Genomic DNA, 27,205 nt, shown 5'->3' with positions numbered 1-27,205 from the left:
TTGGTTTAAATTAGGATATAGGGTGGAAATGAAATTATCTCAGTTAATTTTTCCCATAATTAAAACCTTGTTATTATCATTGGGAAAGTTAGTGTCCAGTTTTAAATGTGGCTGAATATTTAAACATGCAAATTCTTTTTAAATATCAAGTTTTCTTTTCTTCTCAAATTGCCTTTCAAGATTAGAAGTCTTCATCATTTTATATTTAATCATGTGAGGCAGCCATCTTACTTCATATGCTAAGAGCTCTATTCCATTTTAATCTCAAATCCTCTGATAATTTTTATCAGCTAATCTCTGTATCAAAATATTTATTATTCAGTATTCAAAATATATATATACTCTGTCATATAAGAAATAGAGTAGACATGAAATTTGATTTCACATTTACTCTCACTTTTTCAAGGGTAACAGTAGCTAACATTTATTGAATGCTTACTTAATGCCTGGCACTGTGCTAATTTAATCTTCCTAACTATCTTGAAAGTGTGATTTCCATTATTCCTGTTTTACATATGAGCAAACAAGCATATAGAGGTGAAGTAACTTGACTGAGATTTAAAGCCTCACTTGTAATTGGAAGAGTCAGCTTTCAAAACCTAAGATTTGTCTAACTTAAACCATTTTTTAAATAATTAGGCTATATACCTTATTTGCCAAAAATTTTTCAACCTAACTGCAAAACAGCAACATGGGATTTGGCAATTACTGTTTTCATAAGCATGTATGCTGTTTCATCAGTGATTTGGAATAAAAGGGAGGGGTGGGTGGGAAGGAAACTATTTCTGGATTACTAGTTCAAATTGCAAACTATTACACAAATACATTTTATTACTTTTAAATACTGCGTGAATTCTATGTTAGTAATTGGAATTAAGTAATATTTATCTTTATTCAAGAATTTCGAATGAGCTCCAAATTAAATATATTAACTACACACATACATAATTCATCTACACAGGTGAGGAAAAGAGATGTTTCTTTAATAGAATTATGTAATTGATAAAAATTTCAGGTTATACTCTGGCTTCTAAACTATATCCATATTATATGACTTTTTCAAATAGTGTAATTTCATCCTAAGTTTTGCCACAATGTATAATACTGCAGTATCTCCAGAATACATTGGTCCATGTAATTTTTTATCATAGAGTATATCATGAGACTAAGTTTCAACAGACATGTATTAGGAAATGCATATAATACATGGTATACAATACCTTTCTGAGTCTAATCTTCATCTTCCTCTCATCCCATACACCTTCAGCGATATCGGGCTTTGTAACTTAGATGTATAACCATTACATTCAATGAGCAGAATTTGTGGAAGCTACTCATAATCCATTTTATTTTTGTCTTCCATTGTCTGTTTAAAGGTATGCTGTGGTGTTAGTTCATCCTCCAGCTCCTTGAAGGTCAAGTCTTAATTTTTCTGGTTACTTTCAGGAGATGAAAGCGTTATTTTCAAGAACTAATAAACTAGAGTCAAAGGATTCCCTCCTTTTCTACCTCAGTCATACTACAGACGTATAGTGAAAAGTGAGGTTTGTTTGGCTTCCTTTTTTTTTTTTTTTTTTTCCTGTTTTTTCACCCTTTGGCCTTTTATTCCTCTTCATTTGCTAACTATGGCTTCTGGACCCTCCAGGATTGAGAGAGGCGGGGGTTGAGTAAGAAAAGGTCTTTAATAACAGTAAAAGCAACAACAGCAACTAATGTTTTTATAGCATTTATTTTGTGCTAAGTACTACACTTTACATATATTATTAGGCCAGTTAATCCTCACAAGTGTCTGAGGTAGGTTCTGTTATCCCTCTTTTACTGTTCAGGAAAGTAAGGCACAAAAAATTTTAAAAAATAAAAATTTAAAATTTAAAAAAAAAAGGAAAGTAAGGCACAGTTTAGTGACTTGCCTAAGGTCACACAGCTTAATAAACGTAAAGGGCAGTACCAGGATGCAAACCCAGCACTCTGGCTCCAGAGTCCCATTTCAACCACTCCACTGTGTTGCTTTTATATGCTGTTGGGAAATGGTAAGCATACTTCCTAGTCTTGGCCAGAGTTTAAATCAGACTTGTACTCTTTTGATTTTTTCCAAGCGTGACATAGATTTTCCATAGACCTAAGATGAAGAGCAAACATGTCTCAACCCTTTCCCTTGCAGAAGAGTAGGAGGAAGTGGGATGGGGTTTGGAACTCAAAACACACTGATCGCTATCTGCAAAAATCCTTTTATAATATTTAACTCTTTGAACATGGAAGGTGGGTATAACTCAAGGTTGAAAAATAGTTTTCCGGGGCACCTGGGTGGCTCAGTGGGTTAAGCGTCTGGCTTCAGCTCAGATCATGATCCCAGGGTCCTGGGATCGAGCCCCACGTTAGGCTCCCTGCTCAGTGGGGGGCTTGCTTCTCCCTCTTTCGCTGCTTGTGCTGTCAAATAAATAAATAAAATCTTCAAAGAAAGAGAAGAAAAATAGTTTTCCACTACCTTGTTGCATGGGTGGCCTTACATCTCACTTTTGGCCAGCAGTATCTGTTTGAGTCCTCCACCCAAACCGAGATTGAAATGGTTTCATTTTAAGACCCTGTTGCACATGTTTTCCAAATGCTCTTTAATTACTTGCCTTCACACCTTTGTTCATGCAGATGGTCCCTGGATTAAGACTATGTCACTTGCTCTCAAGGCATGTGGTTTCCTCCGTGAACCACATCATCCCAATCAAACCAAGCACTCTTGAGGGCCAGGCTTTTAAAGAAGCCAGTTTCCTGTGGTGCCTCAAAAAATTTATATATAGTCCTTCCATTTTCTTCCTTTTCATCTTTTTCCTATGAGAGAGATCAGCAAATGTGTTAAACAGTGGTTTGCTTAGACCAATTTCAGCTGCCTAGTGTATTGTGATTACTTGTCTTTGGGAAGGGTATATGAAGTAGATTTATATTTGAACTCATCTCTGATAACAATCAAGATAATGATTTCAGTGGCCTTACCTGGCTGTCTTAGCACGGGACTTTATGCCTTTTATCCTTTCTGTTGTATTATCCCAGGTTGATCATTTTGTCTTCCCATATTAGAATATTCAGTGACCTTGTATTTATTCAGCTAGCAATCTTTAGGTTTTTTTTTCTTTTTTCCCCTTTACATACACATTTATCTGCATAGTACATTCAAAGGGATGTTTATGTAATGGATTGATGTTTAAACTGACACCACCCTCTGCATGCTCACATTTTTTTTTTTTTTTTACTATTTTTCTAAGGTTTTATTTATTTTGAGAGAGCACTAGAGAAGAGCAAGCACGAGTGGGGTAGGAGGGCGGCGGGGGGAGGGGGCAGAGGGAGAGGGAGAAGCAGATTCCCCGCTAAGCGGGGAGCTCGACACAGGTCTCGGTCCCAGGCCCCCAGGATCATGACCTGAGCCGAAGGCAGATGCTTAACCAACTGAGCCACCCAGGCGCCCCTTTCCTTTTTTTTTTTTTTTTTTTAAAGAATTTATTTATTTATGTGACAGCCAGCGAGAGAGGGAACACAGCAGGGGAGTGGGAGAGGAAGAAGTAGGCTCCCAGCGGAGGAACCCGATGTGGGACTCGATCCGGAACGCCAGGATCACGCCCAGAGCCAAAGGCAGATGTTTAACGACTGCGCTACCCAGGCGCCCCTCCTTTTTTTTTTTAATTTTTTGTTTTAATTCCAGTACGGTTAGCATACAATGTTATGTTAGTTTCAGATGCATGCTCACATTTAGAATGTTGTACAGTGCCCATTAACAATTTGCCAGTACATACATTGCACAGAGAGGCACATCAGAATAGTGAACACTCACTGAGATCATGTGTGATTCCATGATAGCCTGGAACTCCTTTCTGCTTTATCACCTGGCAGAATTCTACTTTCATTAGGCCCTATCCTATGTGATGCCTCTCTCCCTTCTGCATTCAGAATTATTTCATTCGTTGTTTTCACATAGCACTGCTGCACACCTTTTGTAGTCTCGGTTAGGATCATGTCTTTTTCATAAGGACTGTAAGCTCAATGAGGTCGAGGATAATGTTTTATTTGTACTTAACGTTTCTCCCTTCATATAATAAACTGCCTCACATTTGATGAATCCGCTATTGAGCAAAATCAGTTATAATTTGGCTGTTAGAATACCTGAAACTAATATTTGTGCCCAAAACAAGGGAGGTAAAAATAGTAAAGTTATGCTCAGTTACAATCCTGCTATACCTGCCATATTTGCATGCAGTTCTGGGGACCAGTATTAAAGGAACATTGAAGAGTGGAGATGGTTGAGAACAAGCATGTTAATCAGATTTTAAGGAGCACTTAAAGGGATTAGGGATATTTAGTTTTTAAAGAAGAGAAACTGTGGGAAAGAGTGGCATGTGAGTGCCATCTTCAGTTTTTGAAGGCTTTTTTAAGGGAAAAGAAAAGGTAGACCTACTCTGTATGACTTAGAGTTTGAACCAAGAGGACCTGCAAACCCCAGTTTGTGGCAGTATGCTGGGGGTTTTTAAAGAAAAAAAATTTGCTTAATATGCAAAAAAAGAGAGATAATAAATACCCATACTCCTACCAATGATTCCCTTGAATATGATGAAAGCTGTCGTACATACATGCAGACATTATTCTATATACAGTTTCAGAAGGATCATGGCTCCCTTAGGGAATCCATGATTCTCAGGTTAAGACCTCATGTTCTCTTGCTCCTTGTGTGTGATGTGGATACAAATACTCTATCATCACATTTTTCACCAAATATGTAGTAATATCTACTATTGAGTGTCCACTATATGTCAGTAATTGTGTATTCATTTAATACTCAGAACCAGAATTTTTCCAGGTACATTAAAGATTCAACATCTTTAGCATCTTTTAAAATTGATGGCTATATTTTTGAAGTATTTGAAATCTTTTATATCTAGAAATAATTTCCAAAGTGGCTTTGTTTTATACTTATTTCAGTACTAACAATAAAAAAAAGTTATTTGTAACAGTTAAAATAATTAATGTACATAGTTGTATTTTTTTTAAACTGGAAAATACTGTGATCTAAGAGTCAAAAGACCCAGATTGTAGCTTTGGTTGTCATTTGTTAGTCACGTAATTTTTCTGAGCATTAGCTTTCTTATCCTTATGAAGAGGCCTCCCTGACTTCACATAAAGGGTGTAAAAAGAGGTTAGGGGGAAAGTACTATAAAAACTGAAGCATTATTAGATGTGCTAAATTAAAACTATTTGAGAATACCAGTTTTTTGTATTTTTAGTAAATGTGAAATCTGATAAAGGCAAACTAACTTCTTTTTTAAGGGAAAATCCAATCAGTTGATTGATTAGTAACCACTTTTTAATAAATTTATTTCCAGAAAGTTTGTTTCATTGTATTAGGAACATAAACAATAAAAATAACTGCTTTGATTTGTTGAGCAAAGCTCCAAGTACTGTGCTAAGCATTACCATATATATTGTTTCATTTACAGGTAACAGGTTGTTACAGATAACAACCGTGGAGGAATTGTCAAGGGAAAAAATCCAGGCCTATCACATTCTAAAACTTGAAGTCTTAACCCCCTATATTTAATCACTTCATATCCTAAAAGAGGCAGTATATAGCGTTAAGGTTAAGAGGGCAGCTGTGGAGCCAGCCAGTCTGGATTTGAACCTTGGGTCTGCCACTTCATAACTCTCTGACTTTAGCAAAATAGTTAACCCTTTTCTGTTAAACGGGAATAATAATGTCCTTATTGACAGATAGGAGAATCAACTAAATTATCAAATGTGAAGCATTTAGAACAGTGTTTGGCGCATAGAGAGCGCTCTATAGTTGTAAATCTATATAATTGTCTTCTATACAAACTATTATTTGTATAGAAGTACAGTAGCTCAGAGACTCCACTAATTAGAGAGTTTGGGGGAGTGGTAAGGAGAATATATTTTAATATATTTTTATTTAATTTAATATATATTATTAATATATTATAAATATATTATATATATAAATATATATAATATATTTAATATATTTTAATATATTCCCTACCTTGAACTTTCTCACTACCATCCTTCAGCTTTTTCTATTTAGCGCAGTGGCCACATGAAAATAATGTAAATCACCTTCTATTTCAACCACTACACTATCAATTAATGCTTATTTTATGTATTTTTTAGGACATTTCTGATTCATTTGCATCCTTGAAGAGCATCTGTAGAAGAGGAAGGAAAAGATGGGTGTGAAAACATTTACTCATAGCTCCTCTTCCCACAGCCAGGAAATGCTTGGAAAGCTAAATATGCTGCGAAATGATGGACATTTTTGTGATATCACTATTCGTGTCCAGGACAAAATCTTCCGGGCACATAAGGTGGTACTAGCAGCTTGCAGTGATTTCTTTCGCACCAAACTTGTAGGCCAAGCAGAGGATGAGAACAAGAATGTGTTGGATTTGCATCATGTTACAGTGACTGGCTTTATACCCCTTTTAGAATATGCTTACACAGCCACTCTGTCAATTAACACAGAAAATATCATTGATGTGCTAGCTGCAGCCAGCTATATGCAAATGTTTAGTGTTGCCAGCACCTGCTCAGAGTTCATGAAATCAAGCATTTTATGGAATACACCCAACAGCCAACCAGAAAAGGGTCTAGATGCTGGACAAGAAAATAACTCTAACTGCAATTTTACTTCTCGAGATGGAAGTATTTCGCCTGTGTCTTCAGAGTGCAGTGTGGTAGAAAGAACCATTCCTGTCTGCCGAGAGTCCCGGAGAAAGCGCAAAAGCTACATTGTTATGTCTCCTGAAAGTCCTGTTAAGTGTAGCACGCAAACGAGTTCTCCCCAGGTATTGAATTCTTCAGCTTCCTACTCAGAAAATAGAAATCAACCAGTTGATTCTTCTTTAGCTTTTCCCTGGACTTTTCCTTTTGGAATTGATCGAAGGATTCAGCCTGATAAGGTTAAGCAGGCAGAAAATACCCGGACTTTAGAATTACCTGGCCCATCTGAGACAGGGAGAAGAATGACTGATTATGTGACTTGTGAGAGCACAAAAACTACCTTGCCTATGGGTACTGAAGAAGATGTCCGGGTCAAAGTAGAAAGGTTAAGTGATGAGGAGGTCCATGAGGAAGTGTCTCAGCCTGTCAGTGCATCTCAGAGTTCACTGAGTGATCAGCAGACAGTGCCAGGAAGTGAACAAGTCCAAGAAGACCTTCTGATTAGTCCACAGTCTTCCTCTATAGGTATAATGTCTTCTGTGTTTTTCATGATACTGTAAAGTCAACTTGAGCATTTTTTTTTCCAATTTGAGCATTTTTAAGTACGTTTTAGATAAAAGTTTTGTGCTGGATCCTATAGGAATTATGAAAAAGAATAAAACATGGTAACTGGATTTTTTAGATACTCTTAGTACTTTTTTCTTTTTTTTACAAGTTATGCATTGAGAAAGAAAAAAGACAGCTTAACAATTTCTGACAGGTCAAAGGCAGATTATGTTATATATGAATTGTGAATTATTTTCAATGCAGAATATACAAGTTTGTAAAAATCCAGTTAGTGCTTTATTCTTTGTCAGAATATTTATCGAAAACTTACCCTATGCGAAACATTGGGGATATATGATGAAAAAGACATAGTCCCTGCATCGGAGGGTTTAATAGTCTAATTGAGGAAACAGAGGTGTAAATCAGTGATTAGTACTAGGCTAGAGATATGAACAAAGTGTTGAGGGTCACAAAGGAAAGAGCAAGTTAACACTACATATTTGAGCTGGATTTTAGTCACTAAGTATGAGTTTGCCCAGGAGAGGGAATGACTTTTCTTAAAAATGAATAAAAGCCCAGAGATGTGGAAAACCATTACATGTTTGGGAAGTGGCAAATTCAGTTTAAAATGATGTGAACAAACTGAGGGCTTCAGAGGGGAGGGGGGTGGGGGAATGGGATAGGCTGGTGATGGGTAGTAAGGAGGGCACGTATTGCATGGTGCACTGGGTGTTATACGCAACTAATGAATCATGGAACTTTACATCAAAAACCAGGGATGTACTGTATGGTGACTAACATAATATAATTTAAAAAATCATTATAATATAAAAAAAATAAAATAAAATGATGTGAACAAACCATGGAAGCCTGCAAGTATTGGAAATAATGAGAGATAAGAGAAAATGAGCAGTTGAGAGCATATCATGAAGAATCTTAAACCCTAGTTTCAGTTAGGATTGCATTTAACTATATATAACAGATCCCATCAAAGTGGCTTAGATGAAACGGGGTTTTATTTTTATCACATAAAATGTTCAGAAGTATGAAGTCCAGGACTGGTATGGTGGTTTTACAGTGTAATCAGTGTGGCCTAGGTCCCTTGGATATTTATAATCCACCATCCTTAGTTTGTCAGTTTCATTGATATGCTTATTGCTTCATAGTTAAAAGATGCTTGCTTCATCTTTAGTCTCATATTCTAGAAGGGGGCAGTGCTTATATCAAGAAAGCACAAATGTTCCCAGAAATCCTTTAAAAAGCTGCCAGATTGTATCATGTGGTCTTTCCTAGCTGTGAGGGAATCTGAGGAGATATGTCTATTAGTTGGGTATATAACTGCCTCAAACAAAATTGGAGGAGAATGGATACTATGTGCAACTAGCCTTGTCGGCCACAGCTAGGCCACATAAGCTTCAGTGTTTTCCTCTTGGTAATAAGGAGTCTACCTTAAAGGGAATAAAAATAAGACACTTACAGATATTTACGAAAATTAATTTGGTATTAGTATGCAGGGGCGTTTGGCTGGGCAGAGACAGTCTCAGAAACTAGTTACAGTAGAGTTGTTTTTGTATGAATGAAGATGTGTATGAATGAAGATGCTTAGAGTAAAACTATAAAGAGATAAGAGACTTCGTAAAGGAAGAATCATTACTACCTGATGATATTGAATATGGATGGTGGGAATGGGAGGGCTGACTAGAAAAATGACTAGAAAAATAGTGATAGCATTTTATTATATTCACTGATTCTAAGTCATAATTTTTCATATTATCTAAAAAGAGATATGTATTACAATTAATCTTTTACAGTTACTTTTTCTTAATGATACAAAAAATAATGGTAATTATAGAATGGATAGGAGTCTATTAAATTCTGTTACTGCAATATGAAAGTCAGTGGAAGAAGGTGGGAACCTAGTTTTAAGAGTAAGTCAACAAAGTCAGTTCTGTGTGAATTATGCTTGGGTGATGACCAAGTAATGTCACGCTACAAAGCAGTTGAAAAAGCAAGATTGGTGAAATCAAGACTGAAGATTACCAGTTTAGGGGTTTTCTTTTAGCAGTGACAGATTGAATCTCAACAGGAAAAAATATATATAATTTAAAACCAAAGGACTGATCCTTGAGAAATATCTATATTCAGGGAGAGAAGAAAAGCCATAAAGAATAATGAGGAGGATTTCTCCAAAAGATTGGAGAACCAGGAATATTGTATTAATTTTGTTGATTTCTTGAATTTTGACCCACTGTATGAGTTTCTCAGTGTCATTACAAAGTGTACTGCAGACTGGATGATACAAAACAATAGTTTATTCTGTCATAGTTCAGAAGGCCAGATTCTGAAATCAAGGTGTTGTTGGGGCCATGCTCCCTTAGAAGGTTGTAGAAAAGGATTCTTTCTTGCCTCTTCCTAGCTTCTGGCAGTTACTAAATACCCCTTGCTGTTCCTCAACTTATAGTTGCATCCCTCTGATTGCTACCTCCATCTTCATGTGGCCTTCATGTGTTTCTGGCTCCAAGTCTCCCTTAACCTTATAAGGACACTAGTCCTTGGATCAGGGCCAGCCCTGCTCAGGATGACCTCATCTAACTTGATTACATCTGCAAAGACCCTATTTCCAAATAGGATCACATTCCTACATATCAGGGGTTAGGACTTGAACATAACTTTTTGGGAGACACAGTTGTACCCACAGCACCAACTAAAAATCATATTCCTGAATTTGGGTCAAGATGTTTTTTTTCTTTTTTTTAATTTTAATTCCAGTATAATTAATATAAAGTGTTACATTAGTTACAGGTGTACAATATAACGATGCAACAATTCTGTATATTACTCAGTGCTCATCATGATAAGTGTGCTCTAAATCCCCCTCACCTATTTCAGTCACCTCCCCTGTGGTAACAACCATCAATGTTCTCTATATTTGAGTCTGTTTTTTGGTTTTGTTTTTTTTTCTTTGTTTCTGAAATTCCACATATGAGTGAAATCATAAGGTATTTGTCTTTCTCTGACTTATTTAACTTAGCATTATTTATACCTTCTAGATCCATCCATATTATTGTAAATGACAGGATTTCATTCTTTTTTATGGCTGAGCAGTATTCATGTGTGTGTGTGTGTGTGTGTGTGTACACACTACATCTTTAACCTTTCTTTCATCCGTCGATGGACATGATACTTTTGAAGAATTCCAGTGACCACGCATTCAATAATATATTTAATGTTAGCTGTTTGTTCATACGACCAAGTTTTTGTTAAATACTAGTCTTTAATCCTCAGAACACCTTCTGAATAATGAACTGTTTAATGAATATTACTATTTTAATCATTTTATCTAAGAACTTAGGAACCAAATATCAATCTGACTCAATATCTTGCTAACTAGGCGTGTGAAATAGTCTGATTTTACCTCTCTCCGGTATATCTAATCAGTTGAGCTTTTTGCCTTTCTACCTTACTAACATGATTAAATAGAGAAGTTAGGAACTTAAATAGAATAACCTATCTGTTATATAAGTATGCTTTATTTCTAATATATACTATCAAAGACGCAGATTCTATTATAAAGCTGACATGTGAATAGGTAAGATCTGAGTATCATATAATCAAATAATCCAAAAGAGTTGTTTTCCTTGCCTTCATAGTAAATGTACTAATCATTCTCAATTAACCTATCTTAACTCCAGATGTATACAATAAAACAAAGCTTTACAGTAAAGTTAAATTCCTGGAGTGTAGTAGGCAGTCAAAAAGTGTGGGCAGGAGAAAGGAAAAATATGTGTGGTACCTTTTTTCTGTATTCCATAAGAATACTTCATAAGAGTACTTAATTTTACTATTAATTTATTAAAGAAGATATCTAAAAGGTGGTTTGTCTTTCATAGGGACTGAGAATATAATATTTAACACATTCATTATTACAAAAAAAATTTTTTTTAAGATTTTATTTGTTTGAGAGAGAGAGCACAAGCAGGGAGGAGGGGCAGAGGGAGAGGAGATGCCCCCCCCCCCAAGCGGGGAGCCTGATGTGGGGCTCCATCCCAGGACCCTGAGATCATGACCTGAGCTGAAGGCAGACGCTTAACCGATTGAGTGACCCAGGCGCCCAGTATTACAAAATTCTGAAATAGTAATTTGATTATCCATGAAGTTAATTCAGATAGGATTTGACCTGTTCTTTTAAGTTCCTTTTATTAAAGCCAGGTAGCCCAGCAGGGGATTGTAAAATCTGACATCCCCAGTTTAGAGCAAATAGAAGCAATAAATACAGCAAATTTAAAAGAGAAAAAAAATCTGCTAAGTTTTGGTTGGATCTTGGTACTCAAAAAGATGGTCATTAATATCTGGTATAGTTTTAAGAAAAAATATAAGTGAGAAGGACTTCATGATATGGCTTTATTATTTGTCTTGAAGTATTCAATTATCTTTAGACACCAAAGACAAAGTAAATAGTTCTAGATAATCCACAGTTTACTGTGTTAAAGGAATTCAATTTTTTCTAAACTTTAAAATCTACCATCAAAAGTAAAGCAATTGTTACAGGGGGTCAGTTATATTAAGGGATAATTTGACAGTTTTTTCTGTAGCAGTAGTGAATAGATAATTTGTGGAGGTGGGCAGCTAGAATAATGGTGGAATTACAACATTGACCATATGGAGAAGTAGTATAACTAATGATTAAAAGTTCAGGGGTTGGAGTGAGATCTAGAATCCGCTATTGGTTTCTGCCACATAATAGATGTGTGACATTGAGGAAGTCATTTAACCTCACTGAGTTCCCATAACTGTAAAGTAAGGGTAGTAATACCTATCTATGAATTATGTCCGTGCCATCCAGCAAAATACCACCAGGAACATAGTAGTTGTACAATTTGGGGTAGTAGTTTTTAATGTCTGAAAATCCCTACCAGTTACCACAAATACACAGGGTAAGTTAGTGTGCAGCAGGCACCTGTAAACCCTGTGATCCCATAAAAAGTAGTATCCTAGTGGTGGGGGTTTGGGGAATAGAAGTATCATTCATTACGACAGGAGTGAGGCGGTTTTATATCCCTTAAAACAGACAGATTCCTTGAGGAAACTGTTTATCAGTTAAAACATTTCTGTGAACCAGGCTGAAGTGTCTCTGAAGAGAACAAGCTCTGACTGTCATAATCAGGATGCCCCAGTATTAATGTCTTTCTGATTGAATAGGCCTTGATGATAGATTGTAATGACTTCAGCAGAAGCATTTTCATGATGTCAGATCAAGGAACATTTTTTCTCAAGGCTCAGAGCTGAAATATAATATGATACAAGGGGCCATTAAAAGGGAAGCTACCTTCTGACATGTTTATAAAGGAATAGTTATTAAATTTTTGTAAGCTAGATCAGATAGAGGATAATAGATTCAGTGATCTGTTAAATTCAAAGTAGTCATTATGGTCTGGAGAAAACCTACAAGAGTTTTGTTTTTCCTTAAGTGACAAAAGGAGATCTTAGGGAGTTGAAAACATTGGGATATAGATGAGAGATCACATTAGTTGTATTAGACAAGATTAGTAGTGATAGTAGATAGTAGTAAAGGGATAAAAAAGACTACTGAAGAATCAGAAAATAAATAGGATTTTGTCATCTTGGGAAGGAGCTACTTTTTAAGTCAGTATCTTCTGAAGATGCCCTCAAAAAGATGTGCTGTATGTCTTCTAAGTTGGGAAATATGAATCTAGTGAACAGTACCTTGAAATTTTACTGCTCAATCAGTTGTTAATAATACCTGATCAGTTCCTTTCTAATGATAGTCAATGACAGGTTTTCTCTGGTGACATCTTTAACGGAAGACCAAAACTCCAGATTTTAAATAATTCAGAAGCTTCTTTGGTGAATGTTTTCATAATGTAGCTCATATCTGTTTATGATAAAGCTGCAAATATCATGTATTCAGTCATATCAGCTAGTAAAAGGTTAGAACGTAAGATTTAAACTAAAATTCCCACTTGTAAACGGCAGCCTATTATTAACTCATTAGGAGTTAATTTGTGAGTCCTAAAGAGCATTTATCTTATTGCCATCAAGGTTTCTTGGCAGTACTTGGGGCTGTGAAAGTTTGAGGGTTTTTAAGTGCTTTTATGACTATAGTTTTAGAATTCCATTTGGTGGGATTCCATTCAGTCAGTTAAGCGTCTGCCTTCCGCTCAGGTCATGATCCCAGAGTCCTGGGATGGAGTCCCCTGTTGGGCTCCTTGCTTAGCAGGGAGCCTGCTTCTCCCTCTCTGTCTGCCTGCTGCTCCCTCTCTCCCTGCTTGTGTGCTCTCTCTTCCCTTCTGTCAAATAAATAAATTAAATCTTTAAAAAAAAAAAAAAAGGGAATTCCATTTGTTCTCCTGTTTTGTTTTTATGAATATAAAAAAGTCATAATAAATGTGGTACTTTCTATTTTTTTAACATTCCATTTGTATTTTTTGTCCCCTTTTTTTTTTTTTTTTTTTTTTGGTCTCTTAAGTCTCTCTTCATTTAGACCAGTGATGTTTTATTATTATTATTATTCAGGTATAATTGACATACAGCATTATATAATGATTCAGTATTTGCATGTATTACAAAGTGATGACAGCAGTAAGTTAACATCTGTTACCACACAACAGAATTTTTGTCTTGTCATGAGAACTTTTCAGATATACTCACTTAGCAACTTTCAGATATGCAGCACAATATTAACTATAGTCACCATGCTATATATTACATCCCCATGATTTAATTATTTTATACTGGAAGCTTGTACCTTTTGACCACCTTTACTTGCTTCTCCCATCCCCCCTCACACACACACACACACACACACACACCCCGTCCCGCTTCTGGCACCCACCCCTCTGTTCTCTTGTTTTCTGTTACCTTTTAGCTTGGTTTGTTTATATTCCAGATATAAGTGAGATCATTCAGTATTTGTCTTTCTCTGATTTCACCTAGCATAATGTCCTTAAAGTCCTTCCATGTTGTTGCAAATGGCAAGATTTCTTTTTTTTTTTTTTTTTTATGGCTACTTGTTCTCTTTATTTTTCTTGAAGTTTGTGGGTGATAAGGACAGTGGAAAGTCTCAGTAAGATAGAATGTTTATGAAGTTCTTAACAATAGTATCAGTGAGTGTGTGGTCCTGTTACTGGAGAAATAAGTTGGGATTTTCCTAGTCAGAAATATAAAATCTAGTAATTTTCCCCCCACCATTATAGCATAGCTCTTTCGCATGAGAAAGCCTGAAGCCATCCTAAAAATAAACAATAACCAGAACAAACTGATGCTCATTCAGAGGTATTTAATTGTACTTCAGTGTTTGGTCCATATCCATGTCTTACAAGGTTGTGTCAGTGACATCAAGGCCACACATTGGAAATATCCACAGCGGTGCCTCTTAAAATCCCCACTCAAGTGTTGCACAGTGTTGATGCATCTCAAGTGAACAGTCTTGTTTATGTCAGAAGCTCCCCCCACGATGGCCACTTGCAGTTCCAGATTGTCATTGGTGAAATCGGTTTAGAGATAAGTGTATTAATTAGTGTTACAGAGAGGAAACATGAAGGAAGCAGATGTTTGGCCTGGAAGGGGCGGCAGTTTTAGATTGAGACAACTCGTGAGAACTGCAATGGTCCATAGGAATAATGCTTATGTAACTTTTTATTTCAGGGCTCAGCTAAAGGCCAGTTGTCACTGATCAGGGACCAGACAATACCTGATTCTGAGCATATGAAAGTAAGCAAAGCAGTTCTTGGGGACACAGACAAAATTGAAAAAGTCCTTATAAAGTTTTTCTTTTTTAAAACATCTTGATTGAAAAAAAAAACATTGAAATACAACTTACATATAAAATTCACCCATTTAAAGTGTATACTTTAGTGATTGCTAGTATATTCACAAAGTTGTGCAGCCATCCCCACAGTCTAAGTTTATAACATTTTCATCACCCTAGAAAGAAATCCTGTACCTTTAGCAGTGAATCCCTCCTAGTCCCACCCAAGCCCTAGGCAAACACAGATATACTCTATAGATTTGCCTTTTCTAAATATTTCATATAAGTAGGCTCATGCAATATATGGTCTTTTCTGACTGGCTTCTGTCACTTTCTGTAATATCTTCAAGGTTCATCTGTGTCATACCTCGTAGTTTTGAAAAGTTTTTGCCAGAGATCTTCTGAACTCAGCCTCCAGGCCCAGTTCAGATGGACTAATTGGGCCTATTTCCATCCTTATTATAATCTATTCCTCTTATAGACAGGAGTCAACACACTAGACAGACCTATCATAGGAGCAGGTATTAGAAGGCTAGAAAACAATCTCACCAAGAAACGGTGACAAATCTGAGTAGATAACCGAAATATTCCCAAAAGATTTTCTAGGAAAAGAAAATATACCCACCACTGAAGGACTTTAGTATGAAATATTTGAGCTCAATTCATAATGAACTTACCTCCCAGCCAAGGGCAGGTTGCACCTCAAAAGGGATTTTAGATGTGTACTCTGTTAACAAGGTGCCCAGTGCAAAAGAACAAGAATTTCAATTGAATCTCCATTCCTGCCATTGCCTGTTTGCCAGAGACTTCCAGGAGCACAACTATAATTGAGCAAGTTGAGTTTATTGCTCATTTGCACTGTAGGAGATCACACACCCTGGAGTCTTTAGGGCTTCTCAGTAAGAGGATGTTAGAAAGAGCTTAGAGGATTTGGCTTGTGTTAGGTGATTTTAGGGAGAATTCATGGAAGTGGTGGGGTCTGTTCAGGACTGGGGGTACCAGTAAGTGGAGAAAACTATGATTGTGTATCTTTTTTTCTTTTTTCTTTTTAGTAATCTCTACACCCATCGTGGGGCTCCAACTCATGACCCCCGAGATCAGGAGTCACATGCTCTTCCAACTGAGCCAACCAGGCATCCCTATGATTGTGTATCTTAACAAATATCTAGGATTGCAGACTAATGTGAACCTATAGCAGCAGTAACTTTTATTAGCTAGAGAAGGGGATGTTTGGTATTTTTGTAATTGCACAATGACCTTGTTTTTGGCTGTGCTTAAACAAAATTATGTGTCTTGTCTCAGACCATTGTGACCTGGTCTCATGTTGTTGTTCTGTGAGATTGTTTGTGTGCACATAAAGCACCAGGGTCTAGCTCTGACCACAGTGCCCACTCCTGAATGTCAGTGTCAGGCCAGTTCCTGGATGTTAGGGGCTGCTTTTCTCTTTCTCAAGTATGAAATGAGATAATCTTTTAAAAACATGTAGAAGAGTGGTGGCACATGGTAGATGTTCAGTGGTGGATGACCACTGGAGTTATTTTTCACCACCCAGAAGAGTTTTTGTGTCTTGGGTACTTAAGCAGTGGTTAGCAGCAGGACAGGAATCCGTTTGATGCTACAGAAGCTGTCATATAGTACTAATTGGTGGAAGAGAGTAGAATCTCTCTTGATAAGATAACCCTTACCATATAAACTGCTGATTGTCTCTATAAATCTGCTTTACTGTTTCATAAGGTGAGAGCGTTCTGTTCAGAATTCTTAGCTTTCATTACCACTGCAAGCAGAATCCCTATAGTGTAGAAAGGAAACTCCATTTTCATAATTTAAGAAGCATCACTGTACCTCAAGGAAAGTAATATTGTTTGTGTATCCCACTATTAAATTGGTTTAATTAAATTCCAATTCATAGGATTACTTGTGTTATCATTGGCAAAAACCATCACCTTGGGAAAAAGTTTACAAGATTTTTATCAATAGTTGCATAAGTGATGTAACACTCTTTATGTGTCATAATGTCCACAGTACAGATAGAATTCTTAAAGTGTACTTTTTAAGTCTTAATTTAACTTGGGGTAGTTTTTATTTTTAGCTTTTGGTGCATTAATAACCATGGGCAAGAGGAGTATATTCTTTGTTTTAAGAGGGGCCATCTGCTAGATGTATCTTATACTCCATTTTTAGTTCTTTTTTGACCAGCTTTTTTTTTTTTTAAGATTTTTTATTTATTTATTCGACAGAGATAAAGACAGCCAGCGAGAGAGGGAACACAAGCAGGGGGAGGGGGAGAGGAAGAAGCAGGCTCCTAGCGGAGGAGCCTGATGTGGGGCTCGATCCCACAACGCGAGGATCACGCCCTGAGCCGAAGGCAGACGCTTAACCGCTGTGCCACCCAGGCGCCCCTTTTGACCAGCTTTTTAAGCAAACTCTTGACAATGCTGGAATCAGTCCAAAGCAGAGTGGTTTTTATTTCCACCTGACCAAGGCCCTGCGCCCTCTAGAAGTAGTGTGGTCTGATTGTGAGGAGCAAATTGTCAGTTACATCAGTCTTCCTGACTTGCTCTACTCACACCTCTGGTCCTTTTTTGCAAGTCTTTGCCTGTAAGCTTTAATATTGCCTGCACTCTGAAGAGCTGCAGAATACTGCTATAAAGTACATTTTTGTGTGTGTCCATGGTGACCAGGTCCAAATACTGGGATTTTTCCAGTTTTTATCCTAGGACAGATTGAAATGTTAGTGTTGAGTGCCCTTTTCTTTAAGGAAAGAAGTGAGAATTGGGAAGGAAATGTTGACAAGTGAACAGTTCTTTCTTAAAATTAGCAGTATCCGGCCCCCCAATCTGTATTAAAAACAAATCAGAAGTATTGGGAATAAGTTGGATAAGCAGGTATGAGGAAAAGCATAAATGTCTTTTGACAGTAAGGGAAAGAGAATATGAAAAGGCACACACAGAAATGCTAAACACACAGCAGTTAGAGTGAGGTTGGGGAGTGGGAGGGAGGTGTGCAGAAAGAATACAGATGCAGTTGGGGATGAATGTAAATGCACACAGTCCTGTGTCCTTTCAAAAAATCCTTATTAATGTATTATAGTGTAATAGTACATAGTATAATAATCAGTATCCTTGATGATTGCCATGACTCATCAAGAAACAAACAAAATTATATTTAGTATTCTTTATATAAGAAGTCAAGGCAAAATGTCACAAATTTTCTAGCACAAATGACTTAAGTAAGTTTGGATGCCTTGAAAGGGATTAGGTTATTTTTTTGGAAAATTTTACTTAAGTGGAAAATGTATTCATTTCTTAATAATGTCAGCTAATTCAAGTGTTCCAAAGGGGAAAACTGAAGTACTGGATTCTAAGTTTTCATGAGAAGGAAATTTCATTCTAAGTGTCCAATAACAGATGATTTTTATTAAATATCCACATGTATATGGTATTGTGCAAACTGTTAGTTCATTTTAGCTTTCATTAAAATACTGCAACCAAAAGCATGCTTGCTGTTAAAGTAGACTACACAACTTTAACTCAGATTTGTTCATTTGGTAAAGCACAGCTTATTTGCATACAATAAATACATTGGCAAAGTTCAGTCTCTGATGAGAACAGGCTAGGTTGTTTGGATCTCCCTCCCGCTAAAAACAACAACGTGAGGGGTTTTTTTAAATTACCTTAGAAGTATTTGAAAGATAGTCGGGGAACTGCCAAGTTAAACTTGGGGTAAGGGGAAGTCAACCCAGAGGTAAATGTATATCAGAGCACTAAAACCAGTTGTTTCCTAAGACATTTGCCAGAAAATAAATGGGCTTTGGTTCATCAACTCAAAGAGCAAGGCAAACAGAAGTTAAGGCCCAGAGCATGTGAAAGCTGCTCTTAGAGACCTTGCTCTACACTAAGTTGGGACCCCACAGGACTTCCCACTACAACTAAATCGGCTCCCCTTCCTCTAGACTTCAGAGGAATGTGGAAATAGCTGCCTTGGCAGTGGGCAGAGTAGAAGATGGAAAGGAAAAGGTGTAAAAAACACATCTCTGAGAAGTTGTGGCCACTGACCAGCCCTCTTGCAGATATAGAACCTGATTATTCCTTGCACAAGTAGGCCAGGGAATTTCAGTGAATTTGGTTTAGGTAGTGCCCTCCAGGAACCTAGCAGAAGCAAACATAAAGCTTCTCTGGAAGAGGGCATATCCATCCTAACCTAAGCAAATCATTCTCTCTACAAATCATTTTCAAGGGCAATTACCGCTGTGAAAGACAACCGGGGTATACAAGGAAACACAGCAGAGAGAGAACCAACAGGAAAACAAAAACAGGCAGCAGAAATAAATTGGCATAGTTTTCACACACAGATATAAAATGAATATGCTTACCAAGTTTAATGAAATAAACTTGAACAATAATTACAACAGTATACTGTAAAAAGTTGTAGCAGATTTGAGGGGGAAGAAAAATAGGACTTCCAGAAAAGAAAAAAGCAACCGAAAAAAGAACTCTGTCAGCATTTTGGTAGCAGATTGGATTTTGCAGGAGAGAGAATCGGTGAATCAGAAGATAAATTAAAAGAAATCATTTGTGGGATGGCTGCGTGGCTCAGTTGGTTAAGCATCTGCCTTCAGCTCAGGTCATGATCCCAGGGTCTTGGGATCGAGTCCCACATCTGCTTTTCCCTCTGCCTGCTGTTCCCCCTGCTTGTGTGCATATGTGTTCTCTCTCTCTCTCTCTCTGACAAATAAATAACATCTTTAAAAGAAAGAAAGAAAGAAATCACCTGAATGCTGCCCAGAGAGAGACTGTATTGTATTAAGGTTCTCCAGAGAAACAGAACCAATGGGATCTATATATAGGTATATAGAAGGAGATTTCTTAGGATGGATTCACTCACATGATTATGGAGGATAAGTCCCATAGTCTACCATCTACCAGCTGGAGGCCCTGGAAGGCCGGTGGTGTCATTCCAGTACAAATCCGAAGGTCTGAGAACTGGAGGGCTGGTGGTATAAGGAGGTCTCAAGTCCAAAGGCCCATGAACTGGAAGTGCCGGTGTCCAAGAACAGAAGATGGATATCCCAGCTCAAGCAGAGAGAGAGTAGATTTGCCCTTCTACCTTTTTGTTCTATTCTGGCCTCAACAGTTTGGGTGAACACCCCCCCCCCCCGAAATTGGTGAGGAGAATCTTCTTTACTCAGCCTACTGATTCAGATGCTAATATTTTCCAGAAATGTTCTTACAGACACACCCAGCAATAATGTTTTACCAGGTATCTTGGCATCCTTAGCCCAGTCAAGTTGATACACAAAATTAACCATCACAGGACAGTGGTAGAAACTACTGTGAAGAAGAGGATAAAGGTTATGGACAATATAAACGTAGGTTTGATGGAGCCCTAAGAAGAGAAGAGAATGGCTGAGAATTTTCTAGAATTGATGAAAAACACCAATCCATAGATTAGAGGCCAGCAAATCCCAAATAGGAATAATAAAAATTCAAACCTAGATCCATTATACAGAAAATTCAGAAAATAATAAGACAAAACAAGACATTACCTTCAAAAGAATGACTTCTGAAACCAGTGGAATAATATCCTCAATGTGCTAAAAGAAAGTAACTGCCGATCTAGATGTCTACAAACAGTGAAAATATCTCTCGAGAATGAAGGTGAAACAAAGGCAGAAGCAAAGTGAGCACAGATGGAAAGTCTAATATACAAGAAGGAATGAAGAGCGAAGGAAGAGGTCAAATATATGGACAAATGTAGGTAAACATTGCTTGCATAAAAGAATAATGATGTTTTGTGGGACTTTATCAAAACAAAGAAGTAAAATACACAGTAATTCATAAGTTGCAGAATATGAGTATGTGGAAAATGGAGTTAAACTCTTCAAAGATCTGTAATGTTCAAAGGTTTTGCTTAACTTCAGACTTTGGTAATTGTGTGTCTATTTTCCAAAGTAACCAGTAAAAATAGGGAAAGATTATATCATTTCCAAACCAAAAGTAGAGGGGAAATAGCATGATTATTATCATTTATGTTTAAAAAGCTTGTTTTAAAATGTATAAAGAAATGCAAAGGGCCAAGAATAGCCAAGGAGTTCAGGAAGCAAATGAACAAGGTGAGAAGACTTACTGCTCCATCGGATCATGAAGCTCTGGTAACTGAAGACTGGCATTAATTTAAGTTCAGACAAGCAGATGGGACTAATAGAGAACCTGGAAACAGACCCACACACTTAGAGGCCTACAGAGCAGAGAAGAAAAGACAGACTTTTCAGTAAATGTGTTTGATTATGAAATCAGCTCCAGGTGGATTAAAGAAAAGACCTAAACGTCAAGGGCAAAACAAAATCTTTCATAAGATTACTTCAGATAGGGAGGGATTTTTATTTTTTATTTTTTTAAGGTTTTATTTTTAAGTAACCTCTACATTCAACATGGGGCTCAAACTCACAACCCTGAGATCAAGAGTCATGTGCTCCACCGACTAAGCTAGCCAGGCACCCCAGGATTTTTAAAAACAAGACCAAAGGACACAGCCGTAAAGGAAAATACTTATAAATTCAGTTAAATTAAAAATTAAATTTTGGTCATCTAAAGACAAGCCATGGAAGGGAGAAAAATATTTGTAACATGTGTCACTGAAATATGAAAAAAACTCGTAATAAAATGCAGACAACTCAATAACAGGACTCGAACAGGCATTTCACAGAACAGGGGGTTCAGTAAATATATGAAAAGGTTCTCAACCTCATTGGTAATAAGGGAAATATAACTCAAACCACAATGAAATATTGCTCCACACCCACCAGATTGGCAAAATTTTAAAAAATTCAACGATAGCGGGTATTGCTAAGGAGGTAGAATGACAGAATTCTCATTCGTTGCAAGTAGTGATGAAAATTTAGTACCATCACTTTGGAAAAGAGTTTAGCATTTTCTAATAAAGATACACATATCCTATGACCTAGCAATTTCTTTTTTTTTTTTTTCCAAGATTTTTTATTTATTTATTTGAGAGAGACAAGCAGAGATAGCACAAGCGGAGGAGAGGGAGAAGCAGGCTCCCCTCTGAGCAGGGAGCCCAGTGTGGGGCTCGATCCCAGGACCCTGAGATCATGACCTGACCTGAAGATAGATGCTTAATGAACTGAGCCACCAGGTGCCCCAACTCAACAATTTCTATAGTTAGGTATAGATAACCCTAAAAAAACATGCATATGTGCATTAAGTTACTTGCACAAGAATATTCACAGCAGCATTGTTCATATTAGCCTGAAACTGTACGTTAAAAGTGAAATGGCTATATAGATTATGAATATTACAAACAGTATAAACTTTCACCTATAATAGCATGGATCAGTCCACAATATTGAAAGAAAGAAGACATAAGAGTACATACAGTGTAATTCAATGTATATAAAGTTTGCAGGCAGTAATACAAAACTGTACTGTTGATGGTGAGGGCAGCCGATTTCCCTTAAAGGGCATGATAGTGTTTTAGACTCAGCTGCCATGTGGTCTCTGTCACAACTGCAATGACTCTGCTCTGCCACTGGTATAAAAGCAGCCCTAGATGGTTCGTGGCTGTGTTCCAGCAAGAACCAACCCATAGTTTATAGGTACATATGTTGGAAATAAAATTACTTTTAAAAAGAAGAGGGACAAGAAAAAGGGGAAGGAAGTAATGACCATAAAAGAAAAGTGTTTACCTCTTGGAAGGAGGGGTTTGTGATCAGGGTAGGGTAAATGGGGACTTACAGGATGCTGGCGGTATTTTAGTGGGACTTGTATAGAGGTTGCACAGATATGTATTCACTTTATAGCTGTCTCTGGAATTCTACATAAAAGTTCTATGTACGGTCATATGTCACAAAGTTTTCAAAAATAAAACTAGTGCTTCCTTAAATGATTGTTACAACATTATTTAATTTTATGCAGATTTTTGTTTAGTTTACATTTGAATTTGCTTGTTTCTGAAACTTATATCAAAGAAATACTCCTAAAAGAATTTAAGTAGTAATATAAGGCTGTTGTCTTACATATGATTTCTAGTTAACGATTTCTTTATGTTCTGTGTTTTAGGGGCTTGGAGATACAGATTGCAATTAATATCTTGGCTTATTTATACCACAGTATTGACAGCTGTCCTCTTTTTGTCCTTGTATTCACAGGCTCAGTGGATGAAGGCGTCACTGAGGGGTTACCTACACTTCAGAGCACTTCCGGCACCAATGCTCATCCAGATGATGATGATCGGTTAGTGCCAACGTAGTATGTCCTTTTCTTATAAAGGGCTGTGTTTGCAACTATACATCCAAACACTGTAACTGGATATAAGAAGTTTATTGGTACCTCATTTTATTTTTCAGAGTAAAGAGGTCATTACATCATGAATTAGACCAGCTATACAGCGTTTTTTGGCATTTTAAAACTGCCCAGGCCCATTACTTCTAACTAGTATCTATATCAGGGATTGGTGAACTATGAACTGCAGGCCAATTCCAGTTCACCATCTTTATTTGTAAATCAGATGTTCCAGTAAGCCATGCTCATTTGTTTATGCGAATTGTCTGTGAATGGGCAAGTTGAGTGGTTGAAACAGAGATCATGTGATGTGCAAAGCCAAAAATATTTATTGTTTGACCTACTACAGAGAACGATTGCCAAGTCCTCATCTATATACCCATAACTCCCAATTCATTACCTTCAGACTGTCCCTCCCTGCTTCATATTTCCACATAGATATATAAGGGGCATTTCAGACTTAACATTGGCTAACTCCCCACCTAAATCCTGCTCATCCAGTCTTCCCCATCTCTAAACATCATCATCAGTTAAATGTACAAAAGCACAGCATTGAGAGAAATATGTACTATATAATATAATATAATTATATAATATATTATACATATAGTATATAGTATGTTTGGGCAATATGAGAAGAAATGAGGCTGGAAAAGTAACAGAACCCGGATCATAAGGATCTCCTATGCTTTGCAAAGGGGTTTAGACTTTGAAGGTAACAGCGAGCCATTGCAGGATTTTAAAGAGGGAGTGGCTGGTTTAATCAGATCGCTGTGAAACAGAAGGATGGATTTGGAGGGGTGAGGGGGCTAAAGAGAGGGAGTTACTCAGCCTTGTATTGATGAAGACCTAAATTAAAGCAGCGTTAAGAAGGAAAGGATTAGAGAGATTAAGGATGCCTGAGGTAAAATCATTTTTGATATGTTACTTAAGATGGCTGGACATTCTGAACATTTTCATATTGCTATGAATGAAACTTTTAATCTAACAGTTAAACTCTCAAATAGTCATTTTTTCTTTTGTCATTTAAAGTTGTGCAGAAATGTTTATTCAACTTAAAAATCAGAATCTGGTTGCCTTCTTTGGTCTGTTTTTTTAGATTGGAAAATGTTCAGTATCCCTACCAACTCTACATTGCTCCTTCTACCAGCAGTACAGAACGACCAAGTCCAAATGGTCCAGATAGACCTTTTCAGTGTCCAACTTGTGGGGTACGATTCACCCGTATTCAGAACCTAAAACAGCACATGCTCATCCACTCAGGTAATTTCACCTTCCCGATTGTTGCATAAATGAGTACTTGAAACATTATATTTAGAAATCCCAGTTAAAAATAGAAAACAGGTGTTTTGGGGTTTAAAAAATATGTCTCTGAGAAATCAGATAAGCCTTAGTCTGTTGCTTAACTGGTACGGTGTCAGAAAGCTATTTGCTTAGCACATTTGCCACAGGCATAAGTATTCAGATTAAAACTTGAAGGGGTATATGTGTATAATACATAAATAAAAGGTATTGGATATGTTGGGTGTGTGCGTATATGTGCAATAGAGAAGCACAAATATGGTAGAGCAAATGAAATTAAAAGGGTATTTATTGGTGTTCTTTGTACTATTCTTATAACTTCTCTTTAAGGTTGGAATTATTTCCAAATAAGTGTTTTTTAAAATTCAATAGCAATAATTTAATTTCAATTCTGCAATCCTAAATTTCTCTGTGCCCTGATTAATCAGCTTTTAGTATTTTTTAGTATAAAAGATTTTTAATAAATGACACATAAAACAGATTTGAAATTTAAGTTCAGTGATTACATAACGGCAACAAAATTCTTGTGGGTAAAACACTGACCTCTGATAGAGTAGGAAGTCTTTGCTACTGTTTTCGGCTGTGTGATTATCTTAACTTTCCTGTGCCCTAGATAGGTCTAATAGCCCTTGAGCTAACATCAATTTCCTATGACTTTATTAAATCAACAGATTGTATTTTGAAGGTTTTTAAAATTTTTTTGCCAGAACTATGAGAATTACTTGGAAGAGACAATATACTTGCTAAATTCACATATTAGTTTCTACATATTTTTCTATCACTTTACATTAAATGCCCAAAAACCCATTTCACCAAATGATAGTTCTATGATTTTTAATTATGTTCAGAGATGTTAAAATTTTCCTTTTTTCTTCTCATTTCTCTCTCAGGGAATGAAGAGTAGGTCCTTTTTCATCTTTTCAGTATAAACTGTACTACTTTAATGAAATTGAAATAAATAATGTTTTATGGAGATTTCAACTCTTTAAATACTGTGATTAAATTATGTTTTGAAATCTATAAACTAGACGATTTAGAAGAATATTCAAAAATCAACTTCAGTGTATATTAACGAGTTTACCTCTCCCTCTAATGCCTTCCTTTTTTTTTTTTTTTTTTTAAGCACTAGTGTCTTTTCAAATTTTCTGTACTTTTCTGAGATGTTGAATTGGAATCCATTTTTGCTGGTGATTTTTGTCTTTTTAAATTACCTAATGCTACAAAATTATAATTCAGAAATTTGTGAGGTTTGTGACCTTTCATTGTATTTTGTTTTTAGATAATATTTTGTTTTGCTTGATTTTGTAGGAATTAAACCATTTCAGTGTGACCGCTGTGGGAAAAAGTTCACCAGGGCTTACTCGCTAAAGATGCATCGCCTAAAGCATGAAGGTAAACGCTGTTTCCGGTGCCAGATATGTAGTGCCACTTTCACTTCCTTCGGGGAATATAAACACCACATGAGGGTTTCCCGGCACATTATCCGCAAGCCTCGGATTTACGAGTGCAAAACATGTGGCGCCATGTTCACCAACTCTGGAAATTTAATCGTGCACCTGAGGAGTCTGAACCATGAAGCGTCAGAGCTAGCAAACTACTTCCAGAGCAGGTGAGGTGCACAACAAAAACGAACCAGGAAAACTGCTGACTAAACTCTCTTTTCCTGCTTTTAGGGCAGCCTGCTGTGTTTTTTATCAGGTTGCCAGCTAATCAGTCACATTCCTTTTAAATTCCCACTCTCCATACTCTGATCTCCTGATCTGATGAAATTTTGCTGAGTCTTCTAAGTATACAATTATAAATATTTTTCTAGTTGGTATTGGAAATTTTTCCCTACAGAAGTAGACTACTTACCTCTTGCTTTGTCTTTTTTGTTTTGTTTTGTTTTGTTTTTTGTGTTTTTGTTTTTTCAATAAAATAAGTAATATAGACCTTATTGGAAAATTTACCATGTCAGATGATCTTAGTGATACTGAATTACTTCGGACTCTTTGGATGTCAGTAAAATTTTTGACCACTTCTCATTTTTTAAAATTCTATATAAAGGAACATATATTTACCAATAAAGAAAGAAACTTCAACAGCAACTATGATGGAGATATGACTATTTAGATCAAATTTCCTTTTTCTTTCAATTTAGAGCTCCATGCTTTTAATATTAATAATTTATTATAATAGAGTTCCTTTCTGATTTATAGAGTATCCAAGGAAATCAGGTTCTAGTTCTGGCTCTACCAGTAACTGCTGTTATGACTGAACGTGTCACTTTACAAATGAAGAAGCTTGAAACATAGAGAAAGATATAATGTAAGCTTTAAAGATGATTTCTAAGGTCTCTGGATACAAAATTCTGTCATCTTTTTTTAATATTTTATCAGAAATACACATCTGTAGGCATCCTTTGTTTTTTATTAAATGAAATCTTCGTAAACTTTTGAATTTTAAACCGTCCTTATTTTTTTAAATCTTATTTTTCAATAAATTCCAAATTATTGCTGCATAGATTTTGTTTTTCTCTCCAAACCCGACATTCATGTTGTTTAATCATGTCTGAGTGTCTGGTTGTCCTATCACTAAA

At 36.5% G+C, this 27,205-nt stretch overlaps 1 protein-coding gene across 4 annotated transcripts in view; it reads left to right on the top strand.

Annotated features, from left to right (window-relative positions):
* The window catches only part of ZBTB44 (zinc finger and BTB domain containing 44), a 67,142-nt gene that overhangs the window by 31,546 nt on the left and 8,391 nt on the right, over positions 1-27,205 (top strand). Inside the window, exons 2-5 of one of the 4 annotated variants that reach the window (XM_026505389.4) lie at positions 6,163-7,236; positions 23,193-23,277; positions 24,476-24,588; positions 25,936-26,236. In XM_026505389.4, the coding sequence (XP_026361174.1) occupies positions 6,219-7,236; positions 23,193-23,277; positions 24,476-24,588; positions 25,936-26,236 (1,517 nt within the window). In that variant the 5' untranslated portion in view covers positions 6,163-6,218. Of the gene's footprint in view, positions 1-6,162; positions 7,237-23,192; positions 23,278-24,424; positions 24,589-25,935; positions 26,237-27,205 lie in introns of all 4 variants that reach the window. The other 3 variants (XM_026505390.4, XM_026505388.4, XM_044386527.3) reach the window with 3 other exon arrangements.

The sequence above is a fragment of the Ursus arctos genome, unplaced genomic scaffold, assembly GCF_023065955.2.
Source record: "Ursus arctos isolate Adak ecotype North America unplaced genomic scaffold, UrsArc2.0 scaffold_22, whole genome shotgun sequence".
In the NCBI taxonomy this organism is placed as follows: Eukaryota; Metazoa; Chordata; class Mammalia; order Carnivora; family Ursidae; genus Ursus; species Ursus arctos.
This window is presented reverse-complemented; position numbering and strand designations above follow the sequence as displayed.